This window comes from Petromyzon marinus, chromosome 2 (genome assembly GCF_048934315.1).
Source record: "Petromyzon marinus isolate PM22_M1 ecotype Great Lakes invasive population chromosome 2, UKy_Petmar_22M1.pri1.0, whole genome shotgun sequence".
Classification (NCBI taxonomy): domain Eukaryota; kingdom Metazoa; phylum Chordata; class Hyperoartia; order Petromyzontiformes; family Petromyzontidae; genus Petromyzon; species Petromyzon marinus.
Window position 1 is genome coordinate 4,714,401 of NC_133668.1, and position 22,833 is coordinate 4,737,233.

At 48.1% G+C, this 22,833-nt stretch overlaps 1 protein-coding gene across 1 annotated transcript in view; it reads left to right on the forward strand.

Annotated features, from left to right (window-relative positions):
• Window positions 1-22,833, forward strand: part of LOC116949256 (uncharacterized) — a 234,114-nt gene that overhangs the window by 193,961 nt on the left and 17,320 nt on the right. Inside the window, exon 8 of the mRNA XM_032966358.2 lies at window positions 14,625-14,806. Within this exon, the coding sequence (XP_032822249.2) occupies window positions 14,625-14,806 (182 nt within the window). The remainder of the gene's footprint in view (window positions 1-14,624; window positions 14,807-22,833) is intronic.

Below are 22,833 nucleotides of genomic sequence, written 5' to 3' on the forward strand. Positions count from 1 at the left end.
TTGAAATATTGCAAACAGGGTGTTCTTGTCGGGATGGGTCCAATAAAAGCTTAAATATGGAATGGGCAGTTTTTCATCCAGTAAGCAGAGTTGCTGCAATCCCTGATGATGCCACAGCCAGGGCAATTTTCTCCCTCTGGCGAACCTAAGCGAGGAGCAGGTTGAGAACAAAGGTCTTCCCAGTACCGCTAGGTGCATCAAGACAAAAAAGGCCTTCATTTTTAGTCTCAATAACTTCCAAGATTTGCGTGTAGGCTTCTCTTTGTGCATCCATCAGCTTTTGTTCATTTTCCTCAATAAATTTAATAAGCTCTAAACCATCATAGGATATTTCACGTAGGATCTCTTGAGCAAGGGCATGCAGGTTGTCTCTGTAGAGTATTGGTAGTCCGATAGACGTGAGGTCTTTTCCCCCAATGGTGTGAAGTTAGTATTCAAGGAGGATGAGGGCCTGGTTAAAGATGACATCAGGAAAGGTGACGTCGAGGTTGGATTTTCTCGTTGACCTCTGTGGAGGATGTCCTCACTCATGCCCTCTTTGTAGTTTTTGCCCCCATGGGGTTAGATGGGCTGCAAACTTAACGAATCATGCAGAAGAGCAATCTCAGTTGAGAAGGGGACTGACTAACAGAAGCTTCTGTCATAGCTTTATCAAGATGCTGATCATCCTCAAGAATTGAAAGCTTCCCTATATGTTTGACAGACAACTCCTTCCACTGATTTGAGGTCTTCGAATGATTTGGGCCCTTCGACAACACGGAGAAGCATTGAGAGAAAAAAGCACTCCTGATTGTTGGGATGAACTGTGTAGACGCTTCCTAAGGCATCAGATTGACTAACACCAGCACGTCGCTTCTATTTTTTTTTAGCAGTCCATGTACTGTATGGTAGGAGGGAACTTCATGGTAGAGCAGGGTGGCAGCAAATGGGTCACTTTGGCACAAAACAAAGGACGGTATCAGGGTAGTATCTTTTGGAGCCAGGACTTGTTGTTCGGCATTTCCTTCGGTGAAGTAGATGCATTGACCGTTTTTGAGGTGAACTGCCAAGTGGACGACTTTGGGTGAACGCTCATGGATGGGGAAGCCAATAATTCTCCAAATGGCCTCATTGCTGCTGATGTATCTTCCTTGGACAAAAAGTTTAACCTCATCTACACTTTGCCCCTCTTTTTGTAATTCAAAGACAGCCATGTAAGAGCCTTTGTTGATGTGTTTGCAAACATTTAACAGAATTGCAGGATTCCACATTAACGTGGGCCTCGAAGATCTTGCACAGAGGAGGGCACTCGTGAACGATCCACTGGTTGTCAACCTTCATTTCAGAGTTAGTGCCAGGTCTGAGCGTTGTTTCAAATCCACCATCCTCAGTATTTCTGCGAGGATATAGAGGATAGCCATCATGCCCTGACTGAGTGTTTTTCAAGTGGATACCTCTTTGTATACTTGTGGTCTTGCATACATGGCGAATTTGGATTGAACTCCCCACATGGGCCATGGACCATTTGCTTGCAGACCACATTAAATAGGGCAGGGTCTTGATGGGGGTCAGGTAGCTCATCACTGATAAATGTGTTAATGTCACTTGCATTCATTTTTTCCCTCATCCGTAGAAAAATGTGAACATAAGGAAGACCCACGTTTTGGCCACCCAATGGTGTGCAAGTTACATCCGGTCTCTCCAAAGATGCCGCCTTCCTTAGTCGTACTAAGCCTCATGATTTCATCAAGTTTGAGTTTAAAGACCCTTGCAATGATGTCATGTCTGTCTATTGGCTTTTGGTTTGGATAAAGCTCAACCTGGATCTCCTTCCATTTAGGATTGCAAGTGAAGGTGATTAAGAGATTGGGCCTGCCATATTGCCTGATGTATATCATGGCATCCTGAGTCTTATCATGCATGTATCTTGGTCCACCTGTGAAGGATGAAGGCAAAATAACTAATCTCCCCACATTCTGAGCATTTGCATCTCCGCCAGCATTGATAACGTCCCTGAGATGAGCATACTGTTCTCCACGCAGGCATTTTTGATTCAGTTGAATGTAAAAAATGCGCTCACTCTCAATTTTGGCATACTCATCAACAACATGCAGCAGGTTATCATTTGAAGCTCAGGCGACCTAGGGGAGGCTCACGACTGTTTCAGAGAATCGTCATCGGTGTTGGTCGTGAGGGGGAATGGAACTGGGATCGGCGGGTTCGTGGTGCAGCGCGCTTACTGCTAGACTACTGACACACACACACATGGACGCACACACACACAGCGAATGGCTGTACTTTGTTGTCTAAGTAAATTAAATAGAGCAGTTAGTATGCAGGGGAAAAAAGCGTGTTACGTAGTGTATATCTGCTGTAATCAAACATCTTGTTTAAAAAGATAGCGGCGAGCGAAAGTTCCAAATAAATGTAAACATATTTTTTGGGCATTTCAGTAAAGTCACGTAAAACAATTCTTTTTCACAAAAAACTACGACGTTTCGATCGCAACACAAGCAATTGTCATCAGGAGAAAAAAGAGGGGGAAAGCTGCTGAGGCAGAATGTTTTAAAGGTTGTAAATGGGTGTAGCCCAAGGGTCATAGTCGAAATGGGCGGGGCTAGTTATGTTAATGTGAGAAATTTGCATGTCAATGTGAGGTCGGAGAGCGACCTCCACGATGAGGGCACGGAGGTAGCCATTGTCTTGTGAGAGATTAGCATGTCAATGTAAGATCGCAGAGCCACCGCCACATCGAGGACACGAACAACGGTGGCTGTGTTAGTGTGAGACATTTAATCTGTTAATGTAAAATCAGAGATCAGCATGTCAATGTAAGATCGCAGAGCCACCGCCACATCGAGGACACGAGCGACGGTGGCTGTGTTAGTGTGAGACATTTAATCTGTTAATGTAAAATCAGAGATTAGCATGTCAATGTAAGATCGCAGAGCCACCGCCACATCGAGGACACGAGCGACGGTGGCTGTGTTAGTGTGAGACATTTAATCTGTTAATGTAAAATCAGAGATCAGCATGTCAATGTAAGATCGCAGAGCCACCGCCACATCGAGGACACGAGCGACGGTGGCTGTGTTAGTGTGAGACATTTAATCTGTTAATGTAAAATCAGAGATTAGCATGTCAATGTAAGATCGCAGAGCCACCGCCACATCGAGGACACGAGCGACGGTGGCTGTGTTAGTGTGAGACATTTAACCTGTTAATGTAAATTCAGAGATTAGCATGTCAATGTAAGATCGCAGAGCCACCGCCACATCGAGGACACGAGCGACGGTGGCTGTGTTAGTGTGAGACATTTAATCTTTTAATGTAAATTCAGAGATTAGCATGTCAATGTAAGATCACAGAGCCACCGCCACATCGAGGACACGAGCGACGGTGACTGTGTTAGTGTGAGACATTTAACCTGTTAATGTAAAATCAGAGAGTCGAAAATAACTACTGACATTGGAAGGTAGGATAATATAAATATATGTTTGAAGGGAGCTGTGAATCCGTGTGTTACCTTGGGCAGTGTCCACACCAAAGAGAAATCCCCCCTGACCCCCACCGAACGCGTGTTACTTAGTAGGGGCCCTCCCCCCACGGAACGCGTGTGAGTTGGTATGGCCGAGCGTGCGCTAGCTAATAAATAAATAAATGACCAAAACAGCACTAAATCGCTAATTAAACTACTTTAAAGGTGACAGACGCGAAATCGGAATAGAGCTGGCTCAGCACGGGGCTTGTGGCGTGGTACCTGGCAATTTTTTTCAACGTTAACCCCACGGTTAACGAGCCAAATCCTTCGCAAGTTTCGGGCCGCACACACACACAGACAGACAGAAAAACAATGACACGTATAGGTGAGAAGAGAAGAAGTTGGGGTGGGACGGAGCCAAAGCCATACGGTATCATTAAAATCCGGGTTCGTGCTTGAGCAAATACATTTAGGGCTTGGAGAGAGATTGCAGATTTGTTTGCGATGCTTGCCGGCACGCGTTGGTGAGGGTGGCAGGAGGGGGAGAGAGGAGGGATATTGCAAAGCGGCGGACGGATGAAGGGGTGGAGAGGTCGTGGATCGCACGCCTCGCAGTGAGCTCACGCCGCACCGTGCACGGCGCTTACCGAAGCCCTCAAGGCGATCTCTTGACGTCAAGATGGGGGAGAGAGAGGTGGCGACGGAGGGGATATCAGTGGCTGAGGCGGTGTATGTACGTTGAACTTCTTTCGCACGTGCTTAGCAAACCGTGCTAATCGGGGATGCGGGGGCAGGCCAACCAACTAAACACCAAAAGCAGATCCAGAGACATGAGTTTTCATTTAAAGTGCATAGCTCCCAGTGGCTTCCTGATATCGGAAGAAAGAGCGTTCCAGACGGCCGCAGAAGTGCATCTGAAAGAGCGCGATGCAGTGACCGTCTTTGTTCGATGGCCAGCCAGAAGCCGCCGCCGCTGTGAGGATGACCGGAGTTCGCGTGCTGGTTTATGCTCCTTGACGAGGTCAGCAAGGTACATTGTGGTTCATTTGTGGCAAGGACTTGCCAAGGTATCGTGGGTGGGGCGCGTTCATAATGACTGTATCAGTGACGTGGAGTTGGCATCGCCGAATTCACGCATTATCGGACGATAGATGAGGACGGATGATGATGATGACGACGATGATGATTTTTTTCAAATTTCACATTAATGTATATATAAAAAAATCCTATGCCATGTATTTTGGGGTTTTATTCGGGTATATGCCCTTGGTGATGTTGTATATATTGTGTTGTGAAAAAATAACAAAAATGAAAAATATGCAGAATTCATATTCTTGGTTCTTTTGGTAAAGTCACATAGAAGGGAACCAAGAATATTAATCCCTGCAGTCACGAAAGCTTTAAATAAAAAATATGAAGAATTATTACAAACATGCAAATTAACGAAATCATGAAAATTTGGCAAAATAATAAAATAATTACATGCCTGTGTAATTTATGTTAATTGAGTGTAAATGTAATGTGATCAATCGTATGTGTGATTAAATGGGCATAAAATGTTAAGTGAAAATGTATGTGTATGATGTGAATTATAATACACATTATCAATGTGTGTAAGTGTGAGTGTGCCTGTGTAATATAAATCTGTGTGTGTTTGTATTATGGCCAATATGTGTGTGTGTAGTTATGTGTATTATTGTCGGCTCTTTCGTTGTCTTGGGGATGTATTGTGTGTGTGTGCGTGTGACTGTGTGTGATTAATCTGTGTGTGTGATGCATGGCTTCGTTGTCTAGGGGTGTATTAGCAATAGTGATAATACAATGATTCTCGCTTTAACTTTTACTGATTATGATTCTCGCTTAAACATTTACTGATTATGATTTTAGTTTAATTATGTTCGGTCTCAGGATTCAGATCTCGCCGCAGAATACCGTTCTTATAATAAAGATGATTATGCTTGAACTTCGGAAGGAACCACGCAGACTCTTCTGTGTTAAGCAACTTTGATATCTAAAAACACTCTAATATGCGAACACACTTATCATCAGAATTACCACAACAGTACTCATGCAGATACCGTGCTCATCGATCTGCACGAATAGAAACATCAATGGTCAAGTCTTATGTTTACGTTTTTAAATAGGGCAATAGAACAATAGGCTAACTTCTCATGGTAACGCGACAATACACAACGATAGGAAACCTAAAAATTGGCAATATAATACGGAAACATGAAAAAAATGCGTACCCAATGGCTAAAGGGGCATCAACGAATTCATTGCTATGATTATGGCGTTCAAAAGAAATATCCCAAAACAATAGTATTCTTGCGAGTGTATAGACTTGGAAAATATATGCTTATCAATTGGCTAGTAGGACGTCAGTGAATGAATTGGTAAGAGTATGCGATTCAAAGAAACAAACGACGAAAATACTTCTAACCACCGTATTCATGCAGCTTAAGGGACAGAACAACGCTTCTCAACGAACGGTTAATACTTAACACACCACCTTGGAATGGCAACCCTAGGCAAAACAAACACCACGAAACAGCCTTATTCTTTTTTTTATTTAAAGCTTTCGTGACTGCAGGGATTCATATTCTTGGTTCTTTGGGTAAAATAACGTAGAAGGGAAACAATAAAAAAAATAAAAATATATATAAAACAATAAAATTCTCACGACATTTCGACTGCAACACAAACAATCATCATAAGGTGTGAAAACCACAACAAGAAAATGTGAAAAAAGTGGCGGTTTTTTTTACTAACGTAAAAAAAAGTGGCGTTTTTTTTCCTAACGTGGGGAGCGATAATGTAGCGGTTAGCGCTACGCTGCGCTATGAACCTAGCGACCCGGGTTCGATTCCCGCTCACGGCCAACACCAGTGACGATTATCTGAACCGGTCCCGGGCCTTCCCTAGGTCGACTCAGCCTCAAATGAGTACCTGGTGCGGTGTGTAAACATTGCCACTAGGGAGACAAAGGCGGTCGGGCGTGGTTCTGGCCACCCACCCCCTCGTGTACTGTTCCGGCCTTCATAGGTGCTCGCTAACAGCACTTGCCCCTACAATCTGTTAAGGCTATATGGGGGATCTTTGTTTTTTTTTTGGAGGGGCAGTCACCACGAGGTCCAATAATTATAGCGGGTAGTATGGTGTGAGTTGGTCCACGTGCGATTTCTGCACATGAATCGTGTTACCAACTGTGGCCCTGGGGTCCTCCGGAAGCGGTGGGCGGCTTGCGATAGCCATGATCCTTCCTACCCAAGGTACCCGAGGTTCCCAGCAGGGGGCTGCACGCCCGTCAGGCTCCGTCCACAGCTGGAGTGGCTGTCGAGTCGGCACGCTGGCGGCTCACCGCCGGCTGCGGCGCCCGCGCTGGCAGGGGGTTGATGGGTCGCGCTCAGTCTTGCTGCGGTGGGCACGGTGGCCACGTCGCCAGATAGCGCTCGTAGCTCGTCCACCGGGCAGCAGTGCGTCACCCCCCCCCACCCACTCCTTGGCACCAGGCACGGTTGTTTGTGCATCTTTATATTTTTCCTGCCTCAGCAGCTCTCCCGCTCTATTTTTCACCTGATGACGATTGCTTGTGTTGCGATCGAAACGTCGTGATATTGTAATTATTTTTTTATTTTATTATTATTTTATATCTACGTGGCTTTACCGAAAGACCCAAAGAATATGTTATGTAGGGACTTTTTTCTCTAAGACACATCAAAGCCCAAAGCTCCTCCCCCTATCACGCCCCTTGCATTGATCTGGTCAGCCTCGTTGTCCCTTTGTTCTGACTGCCTGGACATCCTGAGCCAGTGATTGTCACCTCGGCCATACTTCCCCCTTCCTCCGGAGGCCATCTCAAGGCTTGTTGATGCAGAAGTTCTTAGTTGCCCCTAAGCGTGGTGTGTCTGTAGACTTGTTTATTTCGAAACGGCCTTCCCCCCCCCCCCCCTCTTTAGGATGGCGCATCCTTAGAAATGAATTCCTGCTGCAGCATGTAATGGCAGCCACTGGGAGGACAAACGCGGTTGCGCAGACTCTGGTTATACCCCTGGAATACATGTTATTTTGGTCGTGGAGAATTTACATAATTCGTATTATATATCTTCTGAATGATCCTTTGGTTCACTACTTCAACACAAAACTTCCATAATTCGTTATCAAGTTTATATCCCTACTCTTTGGTTTTATTCGGTAAAGTCACGTAGATAAAATAAAACAAAATAAAAGCTTCAAATCTAGAATTTATATGCCTAACCAAGACCTCATGGCACTTATGTATCGATATGTGGGTGTTAATAAACATGCAACTAGTTGTATTCAAAACCTCCTGAGCTACATCATCATCTAACAATACATTCTATCAAGTTAACGTTTAATCCCATGATGTTGAAAATATTCCTATGAGGTGGTGGCCAATCCAACTTTACAACTTACCCATGCCAAAGCTTGTGAATAATTAACCTGCAGATGTCTTTTTGTGTGGGGGGCGAGGCAGGGGGGGGGGGGTGCTCCTTTGGCCTTTGTTGTTTCGAGAGAGGAGTTCACAGGCCTCCGTTACCGCGTTTTTTTTTAGAACTCGCTAAATCTTGATATATGAAAAAATAACTATTACATGAAAAATAGGCAATATCACTCTTAATATATTTTTTTGGAAAAGGCATATATACAACAGTGATCCCGTGTTCGAATCTGGGTCTCAGCCGATCGTGATTGGAATGTAATGGAACGCATCTGAGAGGTGTCGTCCACTGCAGAGGTGGAGTGACGGGATCAGTTCTTGTCCACGTGCTGGGTGGATTGTGGCATCGCAATATCGTGAGAGGTGGCAGTGGGATGGGGAGGCCTTCATCCAGCAGTGGACTGATCATGGTTGGTGATGATGACAGTGATATTAAACCGGGTTCTGAAGTACAGGGGTTTCTTGCTTTATGCGGGTTCGGTGTGTGAGATTTCGCGTTTATGCGGTTAACCTATTTCTACCTAAATTTCGCTTAATGCAGTTTTAATTCAATTATATGTGGTTAGTAACTAAACTATTACTGTGAGAATAGGTTTTACACTTTTTTCTGGCAACAAAACAGGTGTTAAGATGTTAAAACACCAAACTGAAACCTTTGACAAGGAATCATGTCTGCATTAACCACAATGCTGGATCAGTTCTTGTCCACGTGCTGGGTGGATTGTGGCATCGCAATATCGTGAGAGGTGGCAGTGGGATGGGGAGGCCTTCATCCAGCAGTGGACTGATCATGGTTGGTGATGATGACAGTGATATTAAACCGGGTTCTGAAGTACAGGGGTTTCTTGCTTTATGCGGGTTCGGTGTGTGAGATTTCGCGTTTATGCGGTTAACCTATTTCTACCTAAATTTCGCTTAATGCAGTTTTAATTCAATTATATGTGGTTAGTAACTAAACTATTACTGTGAGAATAGGTTTTACACTTTTTTTCTGGCAACAAAACAGGTGTTAAGATGTTAAAACACCAAACTGAAACCTTTGACAAGGAATCATGTCTGCATTAACCACAATGCTTGTGGTCAGAAGGCAAAAAAAAAACGTGCTCTGATAATATATGCATTGTCTTTGAAACTGATTGGTCCACACCAGTGACAGCTTACTTTTGAGCCTGGTCTCAAAACGGTGTTTGACCAGAGGACGCTAAAAGGCGTACAGTACAAAAGACAAGCATTATCAGAGTAATGAGGGCTCCTACATCATCCTTTGCCAGGACCAAAATATGAGAATAGGTTTTCCCCTTTTTTCTGGTAACAAAAACTATTACTATTTTTATTTCACCAAGTAAGACCCACTGAGGTATACAGTGAGGGAAAAAAGTATTTGATCCCCTGCTGATTTTGTACGTTTGCCCACTGACGAAGAAATGATCAGTCTATAATTTTAATGGTAGGTTTATTTGAACAGTGAGAGACAGAATAACAACAAAATCCAGAAAAACGCATGTAAAAAATGTTATTAATTGATTTGCATTTTAATGAGGGAAATAAGTTTTTGACCCCCTCTCAAATCAGAAAGATTTCTGGCTCCCAGATGTCTTTTATACAGGTAACGAGCTGAGATTAGGAGCACACTCTTAAAGGGAGTGCTCCTAATCTCAGCTTGTTACCTGTGTAGTGGCTGAACTTTACACGAACAACTTTTGTCTTTCTCCAACCACTTCTTTATTTTCATCGTTTAACACGTCCTCCACACTCCACCGTATCCTGGACACCGCGGCTCGCTCGCCGTGCTTGGCCCGTCTCGCCCACCACCTTGGTTCCCAGTATCACGTCGCTTTGCTCCGCACACACACACACACACGTCTTCAACTCTTCTATTCCTACGCTCTCGCCACTGCTGGGTATCCTCCTCAGCTCCTCCGCTATACAGCGTCGTCGCACACAGCGAAACCCAATCTCACTTCTCTGTCTCCGCACGCCTCGTCTCCAGCTCATCTATCACTACGCTCTCTCCACTGCTAACTGCTCCGTCTTCTTCAGCTTCGCTATCACTATGCTCTCTCCACTGCTAACTGCTCCGTCTTCTTCAGCTTCGCTATCACTATGCTCTCTCCACTGCTAACTGCTCCGTCTTCTTCAGCTTCGCTATCGCTACGCTCACTCCACTGCTAACTACTTCGTCTTGCTTCAGCTTCGCTATCGCTACGCTCACTCCACTGCTAACTGCTTCATCTTGCTTCAGCTTCGCTATCACTATGCTCACTCCACTGCTAACTGCTTCGTCTTGCTTCGGCTTCGCTATCACCATGCTCCAACTCTCTTCTAAACTGTTTCCGAACTCCACGTCTTCACCGCACAGCTCCCAACTCCAATCTCCCCCCCTCTCTCTCTGTCTCCCCCCAATTTATCCCCATTCTCATTATCGCTAATTAATTGGTCCGCGTGCTTCCGCACGCCTCGCGTCTTCAACCACCTCCCTTTTTCCAGACACCTCGACGCCTCCTCGGCCCCAGCAACAGCACCAACCAATCACAGCCCTTCTGGCTTAATTGGCCCGACCGGTACCTCATCACCCCAGCCTCTTCACCTGGCTGTCCTAACACGACCCCACTGTTTCCGCCGTCTCCTCAGGCTGACCCCAGATAAACCCCACACTGTCCGTGTGATCAATACACTCGCGCAGTTTCACCAGCACACCTTCCTACTCCACTACACCTGTATAAAAGGCACCTGTCCACAGAAGCAATCAATCAATCAAATTCCAAACTCTCCACCATGGCCAAGACCAAAGAGCTCTCCAAGGATGTCAGGGACAAGATTGTAGACCTACACAAGGCTGGAATGGGCTACAAGACAATTGCTAAGCAGCTTGGTGAGAAGGTGACAACAGTTGGTGCGATTATTCGAAAATGGAAGAAACACAAAAGAACTGTCAATCTCCCTCGGCCTGGGGCTCCATGCAAGATCTCACCTCGTGGAGTTGCAATGATCATGAGAACGGTGAGGAATCAGCTCAGAACTACATGTGAGGATCTTGTCAATGATCTCAAGGCAGCTGGGACCATAGTCACCAAGAAAACAATTGGTAACACACTACGCCGTGAAGAACTGAAATCCTGCAGCGCCCGCAAGGTCGCCCTGCTCAAGAAAGCACATATACATGCCCGTCTGAAGTTTGCCAATGAACATCTGAATGATTCAGAGGACAACTGGGTGAAAGTGTTGTGGTCAGATGAGACCAAAATGGAGCTCTTTGGCATCAACTCAACTCCCCGTGTTTGGAGGAGGAGGAATGCTGCCTATGACCCCAAAAACACCATCCCCACCGTCAAACATGGAGGTGGAAACATTCTGCTTTGGGGGTGTTTTTCTGCTAAGGGGACAGGACAACTTCACCGCATCAAAGGGACGATGGGCGGGGCCATGTACCGTCAAATCTTGGGTTAGAACCTCCTTCCCTCAGCCAGGGCATTGACAATGGGTCGTGGATGGGTATTCCAGCATGACAATGACCCAAAACACGGCCAAGGCAACAAAGGAGTGGCTCAAGAAGAAGCACATTAAGGTCCTGGAGTAGCCTAGCCAGTCTCCAGACCTTAATCCCATAGAAAATCTATGGAGGGAGCTGAAGGTTCGAGTTGCCAAACGTCAGCCTCGAAACCTTAATGACTTGGAGAAGATCTGCAAAGAGGAGTGGGACAAAATCCCTCCTGAGATGTGTGCAAACCTGGTGCCCAACTACAAGAAACCTTTGACCTCTGTGATTGCTAACAAGGGTTTTGCCACCAAGTGCTAAGTCATGTTTTGCAGAGGGGTCAACTACATATTTCCCTCATTAAAATGCAAATCAATCTATTACATTTTTGACATGCGTTTATCTGGATGTTTTTGTTGTTATTCTGTCTCTCACTGTTCAAATAAACCTACCATTAAAATTATAGACTGATCATTTCTTTGTCAGTGGGCAAACGTACAAAATCAGCAGGGGATGAAATGCTTTTTTCCGTCACTGTAGAGATATTTTTCAGAAGCGATCTGGCCACATGTGGTAATGAAGTGGCTGATCATATGGAAATGTATAGCAGCCAAATTCTCTAAACGGATGTTTCTAAATGTGGAGGAAAAACCCGGAGGATCCGAATAAAAATCCATGCACCCACGGGGAGAAAGATACACAATCTCCAAATATGCAGGCGTCACTGTCGGAATCGAACGGATGATCCTCCTGTATACCAGGCGAGGTAGTGAACATCTCGCAGTCAGACATGGGACAATACTGAGCATTGCGTGCGCTACTCGGCAGGCAGCTGTCTCGTGCGGTGCCTTGTGCGTTGGGTGACTGCGTGGTCTACGCTTCGCGATTTCGCTTTGTGCCCTTTTTTTTCGGAAAGCATCTCCCGCATAAGGCGAGAGAAACCTGTATAGTGGGTTGATGGTCTCAGCCCGATCAGATAATACTACCCTTATATTCATGTAAAATGTAGTTTATCAATTAATTTTGCTGAAATTCGACCTCTGCAAATAAACTGTAAAAAATCTCAACTTGACAAACGATATTGGCAGGGCATAGAGAATGTGTATTTTTAGTGTGAATAAATAGCTCTATAAATTAATAAATAGCCTATAACCAAAGGTGGAGTAGTGGCACAGCAGTTAGCGCACTCGTCTTTGAATACGATGGACTGAATTCAATTCCCGAGCCAACGGCTAACATCAGTGGCGAGTGATAGCCCCCTCCACACCCACGCTTTCCCTACATCACCAACCCGCACTGACCAGCCTATGGTCATAAAACCCCCACAAGGAACACGACGCGGTGAGGCGTCCATCCAGCAGTGGATGGACCAAGAAGTAGTGAATTACTTTTCTTTTTAACATTCACGCTGAACTGGGCTCAAATCAACATCGGCTGCTGCTGCTCCTCCTGTGATGTTTTTGCTCAGCCGGGAGCTGCTGCCGTGAGCTTCAGCGACTCAGGGGTAAACAGCGGCGCGCAAATTAAAATATTAATCGGACAAACAGCGCAAGGAGTGGATTTGGCAAAATCCCTGGGTATTGTGCCAGAGCGAAGGATCCGATTGGCATCGCTGCAACGCACGCTAGTAAACGTTTATTTAACGCCGCCTGCTATTTTTTGATAATGCCGTTAAAATATAGGCGGACGCCACGATTCAGTAGTTTCGTAATTTAGTTTGTCTTGTCATTTTTATTCGGTTTACTTCGTGAGAATTTTTTTGTCGAGTTAAGAATTAATTGAAATGTAACCCAGATCTCCCCCTTACAAAGGAGAATATCGTCGAAATGGGTTCTCACCTGCTTCTACAGATAGTTGATGCTGCTATTGATGATGCATTGCAGATCTCTTGTAAACTGACCAGTCCTGGGTCGGTCTTGACAAGTTTCGATTTAACCAACACATATATCCACATTCCACTGTGCTACAGAGCACCGCTCTATGTGTGTAAATCACCTACTCTGAGCTCAGTGAACTCCCCTGCATACGCGTTTAACACATACTTTACCCACTGTAAAGTAGTTTTTTTCCCATCCGATTGTTTGTGAAAACTTACACGGATGCTTCCATCTCCTACAACGACGTTATCATGGCCCTCGGTCGTGCACACGGGCGTGCGTGGTGCTGTACGTGGTGCTGTCCGTGCAGCTGTCCGTGGTGTTGCCCGTGGTGCTGTCCGTGATGATGACGATGGGGAGCGGTGGTGCAGTGGTCTGCGCCCTAGGCTACGAACCTGGCTACCTCGACGTGCTTCTAAACCACATGGCTATCTCTACAGTTCCATCTCGTGACCTCCCTTCCACGAGCAGTGGCATGAGCAAGCAATAGCAGGGCTGTGCCTTTAGGGGCCATCCATTTAGTACGTACGAAAAAGATATGTCAAAACTTGACCCCTCCCCCCCCCTCCCTGTACGCACGCGAACTTTTTACACCCCCTCCCGCCACTAGCGTACGTACGCTTGACGCACCCCCCACCCCCCGAATCCTATAGAACGGCCGATATTTAATCCACGCAGAAACGATCAAGGATTAATAATAATAACAACGTGTTTAAGCAAACAGATAGTCCACCGCCGGACTATCTAACTAATTTGAAGGCCAATGTAGACAAATTATTATCGAAGCTTCGCCCTCCCCCCGCCCCCGTTTCCTATGCGTGCATTATCAGTACACCCCCCCCCCCATACCGAAGCGAACGTATTTGGGTTAACCCCCCCCCCCCGTCTCCCTCCATGCGTACGTACTCAATGGATGGCCCCTTACCAAAGTTACCACCTTCCCCACACTTAGCAGTATTTATACCGTCGTTGTCGATGCGTGCGTGCGTGTCTGGGTGTGTTGGGTGGGGTGGGGGCGGGAGGAAGCGGGAGTCGAGCGGTTTGCGCCACGCTGTACTACGGACCCGGTGATCCGAGTTCGATTCGCCCACAAACACCAGTGACGATTATCTGAACCGGTCATGGGCCTCCCCTAGGTCGACTAAGCCGAAAATCAGTACCTGGTGCGGTGCATAAACATCGCCACTCGGGAGACAAAGGCGGTCGGGTGCGCGGTGCTGGCCTCCCACCCTCTCGTGTGCCACAGTTCCGGCCTTCACATGTACGACTGACGAACAGCACTCGACCCAACAAGTCTGCTAAGGCTATACCGCGGGTGGGATCTCTGTCTGCGCATGTGTCTCCGTGCAGGTGGAACGTGCTGGGCGTGCAGGGCGCCCTGCTCAGCCGGCTTCTGGAGCCCATCTACCTGCATGGCCTGGTGCTGGGCAGCCTCTACCGGCCGCAGCACCTGTGGCGAGCGGTGTGCACGCGCGTGCGTGGCGTCACGCACCTGCCCGGCCCCTACCGCCTCAACGCGCCGCGCCTCGCCTGTGAGTCTCTCACGCGCCCGCTCATTAACCGCCCTCGTTTCTAAGGTCGAGTTCGAGACGTCATCGTGGCCACAGCGATTGAGACCACCCACCGCAGAAGAATGAGATGTTATTTTTTTTAAAATCTGAATTTTTATTTAGACTGGAGAAATCCGAAGAGCTCTGAAGCTCTTTTTCACAGATCTCAAGTAGTTTTCACAGATGTCCAGTAGACTGCACCTTCAGATCCCACAGCAGCTGCTGCGCGGTAGAGACACGCGGCACATTCGTGTATTTACATATTTTTTGTAACTTTATTTTTAGCTTTCTGTGCAAAATAATGTTTAAAAAATCCAAAATTCGTAGATATACGCAGCGACATCCCAGATATGCCCTGGCAGTCTCATCCCACCATCTGCTCTTGGACTCAAACAAAAACCCATAGACTCACCTAGAAACCCATACATTAAAACAGGAACCCACAGACTCACACATAGACCCATGTATCTGCGCTCACAGTCTAATCCCCTCAGTCGTGGAGCTCAGGGAGACCACTCCAGCGTCTGTCTCGGCTATCACCACCCAGCGTAGCCGTTTTTTGCCAAATCACATCGACAACACGCGCCTGCGCCGTGTTTTCTTCCAGACTTGTGCATTGAGTCTCCTGCCTTGCCACAAATTTCCGAGCATCTGTCATAGACGCCTGGGCTCAAATGCCAGCAACTTATTTTCGAGGCGATTACTAACCGTCCATCTCTCTGATCCGCACAGTGACAAAGACTACACTGTTGCCCCAAACACCCTTCTCCATAGGGTCAGACGTTCTTCTCTGCTCTTCCACAGTTATCAAAATATAAACAAATACATATTAATTACATTTCTCTCTTGGCATTCCAAACCAATATTACGATCCAGCAGCATTTTTTTTTCAAGTAAGAAAATTCTGGACCGGATTTACCCTAAAACGATATTGTCTAATATTCCAATAAACATTGAACGTTGTCCCAACTTTGGATCAACGGTTCCAACCACATTTCTAACGTCTTCCTGACGTTGCCATGTTTATTGGGATACTATGTTACCCTTCTTCAATGGCCTTTGTCGCAAAGGAAGCTCCCACGGTGACCTTGCTGTCACACACATTCGTGATCTAGGATTACATCTCTTCAAGAAAGCCATTGTTAGCGTTCCCCGCCTTTGGAGGTAGCGATTAAGCGGCTGTGGGCCGATGGCTTTAACGGCGCCCCCCCTCCTGCTCACTGGAACGTTCATCAGACAACCACTAAACAACGCTTATTTGTAATGTGCCCCACAGATAATTAGGTTCGGCTCGGGGCTTCGCTGAGTTACGCTCGAGCGTTAAAAGCGTGCAGCTCACCAGACACCCGCACACATTTTCCACCGTGGCTGATGAAGAAGTGGTGGGGGAGTGGGGAGCGGCGGGGTGGGCATTGTAGAGAATCGTACACAGGCCGCCGAGTTACGAACAGGGCTTGCCTCTCTACGTGCAGAGCCGAGTCATATTCCACGGCAAGTCACGCAAAGGATGTAACGCCAAATTGGATTCGTAAAAAAAAAAAAAACACGATTGGAGAAGATCTACAAAATGTAACCGACTTATAAACTAAACTATTTTTTTTTAAACTAACCTATTTTTATTTTACCAGGTAAGGTCCACTGAGCTGTATATATTTTTTCGGAAGCGACCTGGCCACAAAATGATAGGTCAACGAAGTGACTTATCAATGTGAACATTTATAGCAGCCAAATACTCTTAAGTTATGAAGAAAATATAATAACCGTCTACAGATGTAATGCGGGTAAGGGCGACAACATATCATGCTGTATCTACTGCTGGATGAAGGCCGCCTCTTGCTGTGCCGGATATGGGGGCTACCTAACTATACTTCACTACGTTGGTCAGTTCCAAGCACTGCTCGGAGATAATTATTCAAGTGTGAAATGTGCTTTGTTTAACCGTGTGGGTGAGATCTCAAGAAAAACCAGGATAGAGTCCCATTTGCAAGAGGTCACCTGGATTACCACACTTATAAAAGCAAAAAAATACGGCAACCAATCGAGATTATGTAAGTAAAAACAAAAACAAGTGCCGTGGCACGTGAGCCACGTCACCCGCCACTGATGTTAGCCGTGGCCAGAAATCTAAATCAGGTGTTCGCCAGGGTCATAGTGCCAGTGCCCTCACCACTGTGGCACCGATCCACTCCCAAAACACAAGACAATTGGAGCAAAGCAATCTACGAAATTATATAAAAGAGCAAACCCTGAACGGAGAGCGAACATGCCAAAGTTTGATTTTTTTGTTTCAAAAACTCACCACACAATTATGGGGACAATTTGGCCGTCTGTTGGCCATCGTCACAGAACCTTTTGGTACCATCGATAACTCCGGCCCCCACCGCACCCTCACCCCCCCCCCCCCTTGTAAATGAGTGACGTAACGAGCCGGGGGAGCGGGGGGGGTTACGGCAGCGCCCGAGCGAGCGCCGGCCAAGCCACCATGGAACGAGTCGCGTCCATCCACTCCGCACGTCGCTTCCACCACGACGACTCGCGCTGTAGCTGACGATCCGATTCAAGCCTCCCCCACAAACCATCCACCCCCTCCCCCCCCCGCGCCAAACAACAAACTCCCCCGCGTCCGAGCCGCAGCTGCTGCTGCTGCTGGCTGTGTGAACCTGACGCGTCTTTAGGTGAAACTGCCCTGCCTTGAGCTGCACGGTGGTTGTACACCTACGGGTAGCTCGGGCCGATCGACTGCGAGTCGTGGGCGATATTTAACCACGCTTCACGGGGAGCATGGAAGTACAGGACAGTATCGCAATGGATGCTGTTGTACAGCCCTCTGACCTCGTCCTCCCTTCTAGCCGAGCCATCCAAACACGAAACTCCTCACCCATCCACCGACCAAATCGGTCAACCACCCAACCGCTCACTCAACTACCTACAATAATGACAAATACCCCATTGTTGCCTTTTAATAGGTGATCAGTGATCACCTATGAAGGCCAGCACGGTACGCAAAGGGAGTGTGGCGATGTTTACACACCATCACCAGGTACTCGTGTGAGGCTGAGTCGACCGAGGGGAGGCCCCGGGACTGCTTCAGATAATTGTCACTGGCGTTGGCCGTGAAGGGGAATCGAACTCGTCGTGCTGGGTTCGTAGCGCAGCGCGCTATAGCTGCACTACTGCTCCCAACTACCTACACAGTCATCCACTCAAACAACCGTACAACCATATCACGAAACCAGCGATCTTCATCGCTAGGCCCCTTGTGACTTTTAATTGTCAAAACCCCAATGGTTTCAAATGTGTGGCGACCCTCAGCAATAATGTGGTGAGGGTCGCCACACTAGAACCTCCGCACCCACCCAAGCTAACGACCCACACACCCACCCTGTCCAATACCCCACCCAATAACCCAGCCAGCTAACCCACAGCCACCTAACAACTCACCCACCCCAACAACTCCAACTCGAGCTAACAAAACCTCGACACAGCCCACCCCCCGCACAGCCCCACTCCCCCACACAGCCCACCCCCCGCCCAGCCCCACTCCCCCCACACACCCCGCACAGCCCCACTCCCCCCACACAGCCCCCCCCCCCATACAGCCCACCCCCCGCACAGCCCCACTCCCCCCACACACCCCCCCTCCCATACAGACCACCCCCCGCACAGCCCCACTCCCTCCCCCATACAGCCCTCCCCCCGCACAGCCCCACCCCACTCCCCCCCCATACAGCTCACCCCCGCACAGCCAACACTGCACCCCAGGCGTCTCAAGGACGCTCCGCCACACCCCCCCCGCACCCCTTCCCCCCGCCCCCTCTTGCTGTGGTAATTAACGATAAGACCTCGGCGACGCTAATAGGAATAGACCCGTCGCGTTATCGGTGCCCGGGTTATCTGGCGTAATGAAGGCAAGCAGCACAGGCTAATGCGATTTCAAGGATTGCAGATGGAGATAAGATGTGTGGAGGGTGCTATTTCAAGCGCAATTGTTGCTACAGAATGATCATCATCAGCAGCAAGCATTACGATGATGAGCATTAAACATCGTGCATTAAGACAAATAAAATAGGGGTTAAACTGCGTCGATTCGTCTCGTGCGTATCATCAGTAGTAGCCAGGCACAATCCCCTGCTGGATTAAGGGGTCCCCGAGCTGTCATCCCACGTCTCACTGTTCTGCGATGCGACATTCGCAACGCGCACCTGAACGTCGAGCTCATTCCGTCGTCACATTCCCGTGGTGGCTGCTACTCCGTTCTTAGCCTCGACCATCGGCCAATCATTCCGTCCAGCGACGCGTCCTGCCGAAGCCCACTTGACTTTTCTTAACAGTCGATGTGAGTGTGTCTAAGCTGCGTGCATTCCTCCAAAGCACGTGGCCCTCTCTCTGGTTCTCAAACGTCATTTGAAGCCTGCACCTCGCCACGTGTCAGCTCTTGTTCGCCTATGCTTTATCAATGGACTGATCCATATGTTTATTCCATATCTCCACAAACGAAGTGAGAGACAGTTTGGTCTATCGGCCGATTGTCACACTTAATGTGCAGATTTTACGTATATTTTACCCACCCCCAGAAAGGTTCGCGTTACATTAGCAAACACTGCTAGGTATAACACACGTCCGGAAAGCCTATTTTACTAGAACGCCTCACTGAGTTTCATGAATCGTTGACAGGAGGATCCTGCTACGTGTTTTTGCAATAAGTGGCGATGATTGCTACGTAGATTCAAATTCATTCATTTTAGGTGTCACACGATGGCCTCCTCTTGCGAACGACATCACAGGATCTCCAACAACGTTCACTCTGAAGTAATGACTATCACCACGCTTAATACACCCTCAGTATTAATTAAAGGCGGCCACGGGCGCCACGGTGGCGAGATGTTAACTCCCTCGCCTGGTATACAGGAGGTTGTAGGTTCGATGCCGACCATGACACCTGCTGCTGTATATTTGGAGTTTGCAAGTCTTTCTCCCCGTGGACGCGTGGATTTTTCCTTCCGGTCCTCCGATTTTCCCCTCCACATTTAGAATTAACATCACGCGTTTAGTGTATTTGGCTGTTATAAATGTCCACACGATTGGCCACTTCGTTGAGCTACCTGGTAAAAGAGAAATGGTCCAGTTTTTCATAGTTTAAGTTTAGTTTAACACGTAGGCTTTCGCGACCAATATCATCCATAATAGAGTTTGTTTGGGGGGGTTAGATCGCGTAAATATATAAATGTGTCGTTAAACCCGCCACCACCCGACACAGCCAACTACTAAGGGTTGTCACGTAAACAGAACGAGGCCAATTCGTCACTAGTACAGCACACCGGTGTGTTGGAGAGCCAAGCCGCAACATTTACAATCTGAGTACGACGTTTCGCCAGTAATTACAACTAGCATCATCACAATGCAAGTTTCAGTTTAGTTTGTTACGAGATTTCGGAACGGAAGACGATTTATGCAACGGAACTTCTGCCCCAATATCCGACCGCTCTTTCGCTGACGCTGCGCCATTGGCTTGTAGTGCAAGGCAACAGCAGTCTTAGGTGAAAAAAAAACAACATTTTGTAAGTGTGTAATTTTCTCGGTGTGGCCGCTGGGGCTATTATATAATGGTAATTGTCAAAACGTGTAATACACATCCCTTGGCGAGGTGCGTAATCACAGCTAATTTAAAACGTTCATCGAGGAGTGGCGGTGGAGGTGAGAAACCGTTTTCTGAATTGCGCGAACGCCACGCCGCGAGTCGCACTTGAACATTGATGCCGAATCGATCGCGCGCCTCGGTCGGGGTGGGGAGGGCAGGCCGTGCGGGAGTTGCGGGGGTTCGTCGCGGGAGCTGGTGGCGGGCGCACGACGGGAGGAGAGGTGGGCGCCGGTGGCTCGAGAGAGCAAGACCCAACTCAGTTCGGGGGTTGATTATTGTTGATGCAGTGCTGACGATTAAAGTTAATGCAATTTGACAAGGCCACGACAAATGTGGATTTACAGTATATCGTGTCTCAAGACTCGGGTGCGAAAATACTGGGCGTATTTAGAGGGAGGCCGTCAGCCATGGAGAAGACGAGAGGAAGATCCTGAAGCTGAAGCTGAACATGGCCAGGGAGTCGAAAGCACGAGTGGCTCCAGACTAATGGGGGCAGCAAAGGAGAATGAGATACCTCCCACTGAGCCAAAGGTGACTGGTGGCTTAGACAGAAATCCTTGGTTGAGATGATAGGGGAGAGGTAGGAGAGTGCGTGGAGGGGAGTAGAGTGAGATGAGAGGGGAGAGGTAGGAGAGTGGGTGGAGTGGGTAGAGTGAGATGAGAGGGGAGAGGTAGGAGAGTGCGTGGAGTGGGTAGAGTGAGATGAGAGGGGAGTAGGGCAGGTTTCCCAAACCCTACCTCGCGATCCACCACGCTCCGTCTTTCCACATTTACCATTTTACTCCCCATTCAAATACGAATTCACGAGTTCCACGCTGCACGCGCCAGATGATTGTTAAACACGTCCCACATAACGCGCAAAGTAATTCACGCTGGCTGCGTCACATGGAACATGTGTGCACGCGCACACACTATACACACACGCGTAGCACACACACAGTACACACACAGCACACACGCAATATACACACGCAGTGCACACACGCAGTGCACACACAGTTTACACAAATAGCACACTCAGCACATACACAGCACGCACGCGCGTAGTGCACACACAACACACATGCGCGCAATACACAGACACGCACTACACACACACCCGCAGTACACACGTAGTAAACACACGCAGTACACACACACACGCAGTTCACACACACACGCGCAGTACACACGCAGTATACACACGCACTACACACACGCGCGTGCAGTACACACACACGCAGTACACACGTAGCACACACACGCGCAATACACACACGCGCAGTACACACACACACATTATACACACACACGCAGTACACAAACACACGCAGTGCACACACACACGCAGTACACACACACGCGCAGTACACAAACACAGGCAGTACACACGCACGCAGTACACACATGCGCAGTACAGACACACGCAGTACACACACACGGGCAGTACACACACGCGCGCAGTACACACACGCAGTACACACACACGCGCAGTACACACACACGCGCAGTATACACACGCGCAGTACAGACACGCAGAACACACACACGCAGTACACACACATGCAGTACACACACACACGCAGTACACACACACGCAGTACACACACGCACGCAGTACACACACGCGCAGTACACACACACACGCAGTACCCATATACGCAGTACACACGCGCGCAGTACACACGCGCGCAGTGCACACACACGCAGTACACACAAACACGCAGTACACACACACGAAGTACACACACGCAGTACACACACACGCAGTACACACACGCGCAGTACACACACGCGCCGTACACACACACGCAGTACACACGCACACGCAGTACACATACACGCGCAGTACACACACGCGTGCAGTACACACACGCGCAGTACACACGCGCGCAGTACACACACACGCGCAGTACACACACGCAGTACACACACACACGCGCAGTACACGCACACGCAGTACACACACACAGGCAGTACACACACACCCGCAGTACACACACACACGCAGTACACACACACGCGCAGTACACACACGCAGTACACACACGCAGTACACACACACACGCAGTACACACATACGCAGTACACACACGCAGTACACACACACACACACGCAGTACACACACACGCAGTACACACACGCAGTACACACACACACACACGCAGTACACACACGCGCGCAGTACACACACGCGCACAGTACACACACGCGCACAGTACACACACACACGCAGTACACACACGCAGTACACACACGCAGTACACACACACACGCAGTACACACACACACGCAGTACACACACGCGCAGTACACACACGCAGTACACACACACACGCGCAGTACACGCACACACAGTACACACACACAGGCAGTACACACACACACGCA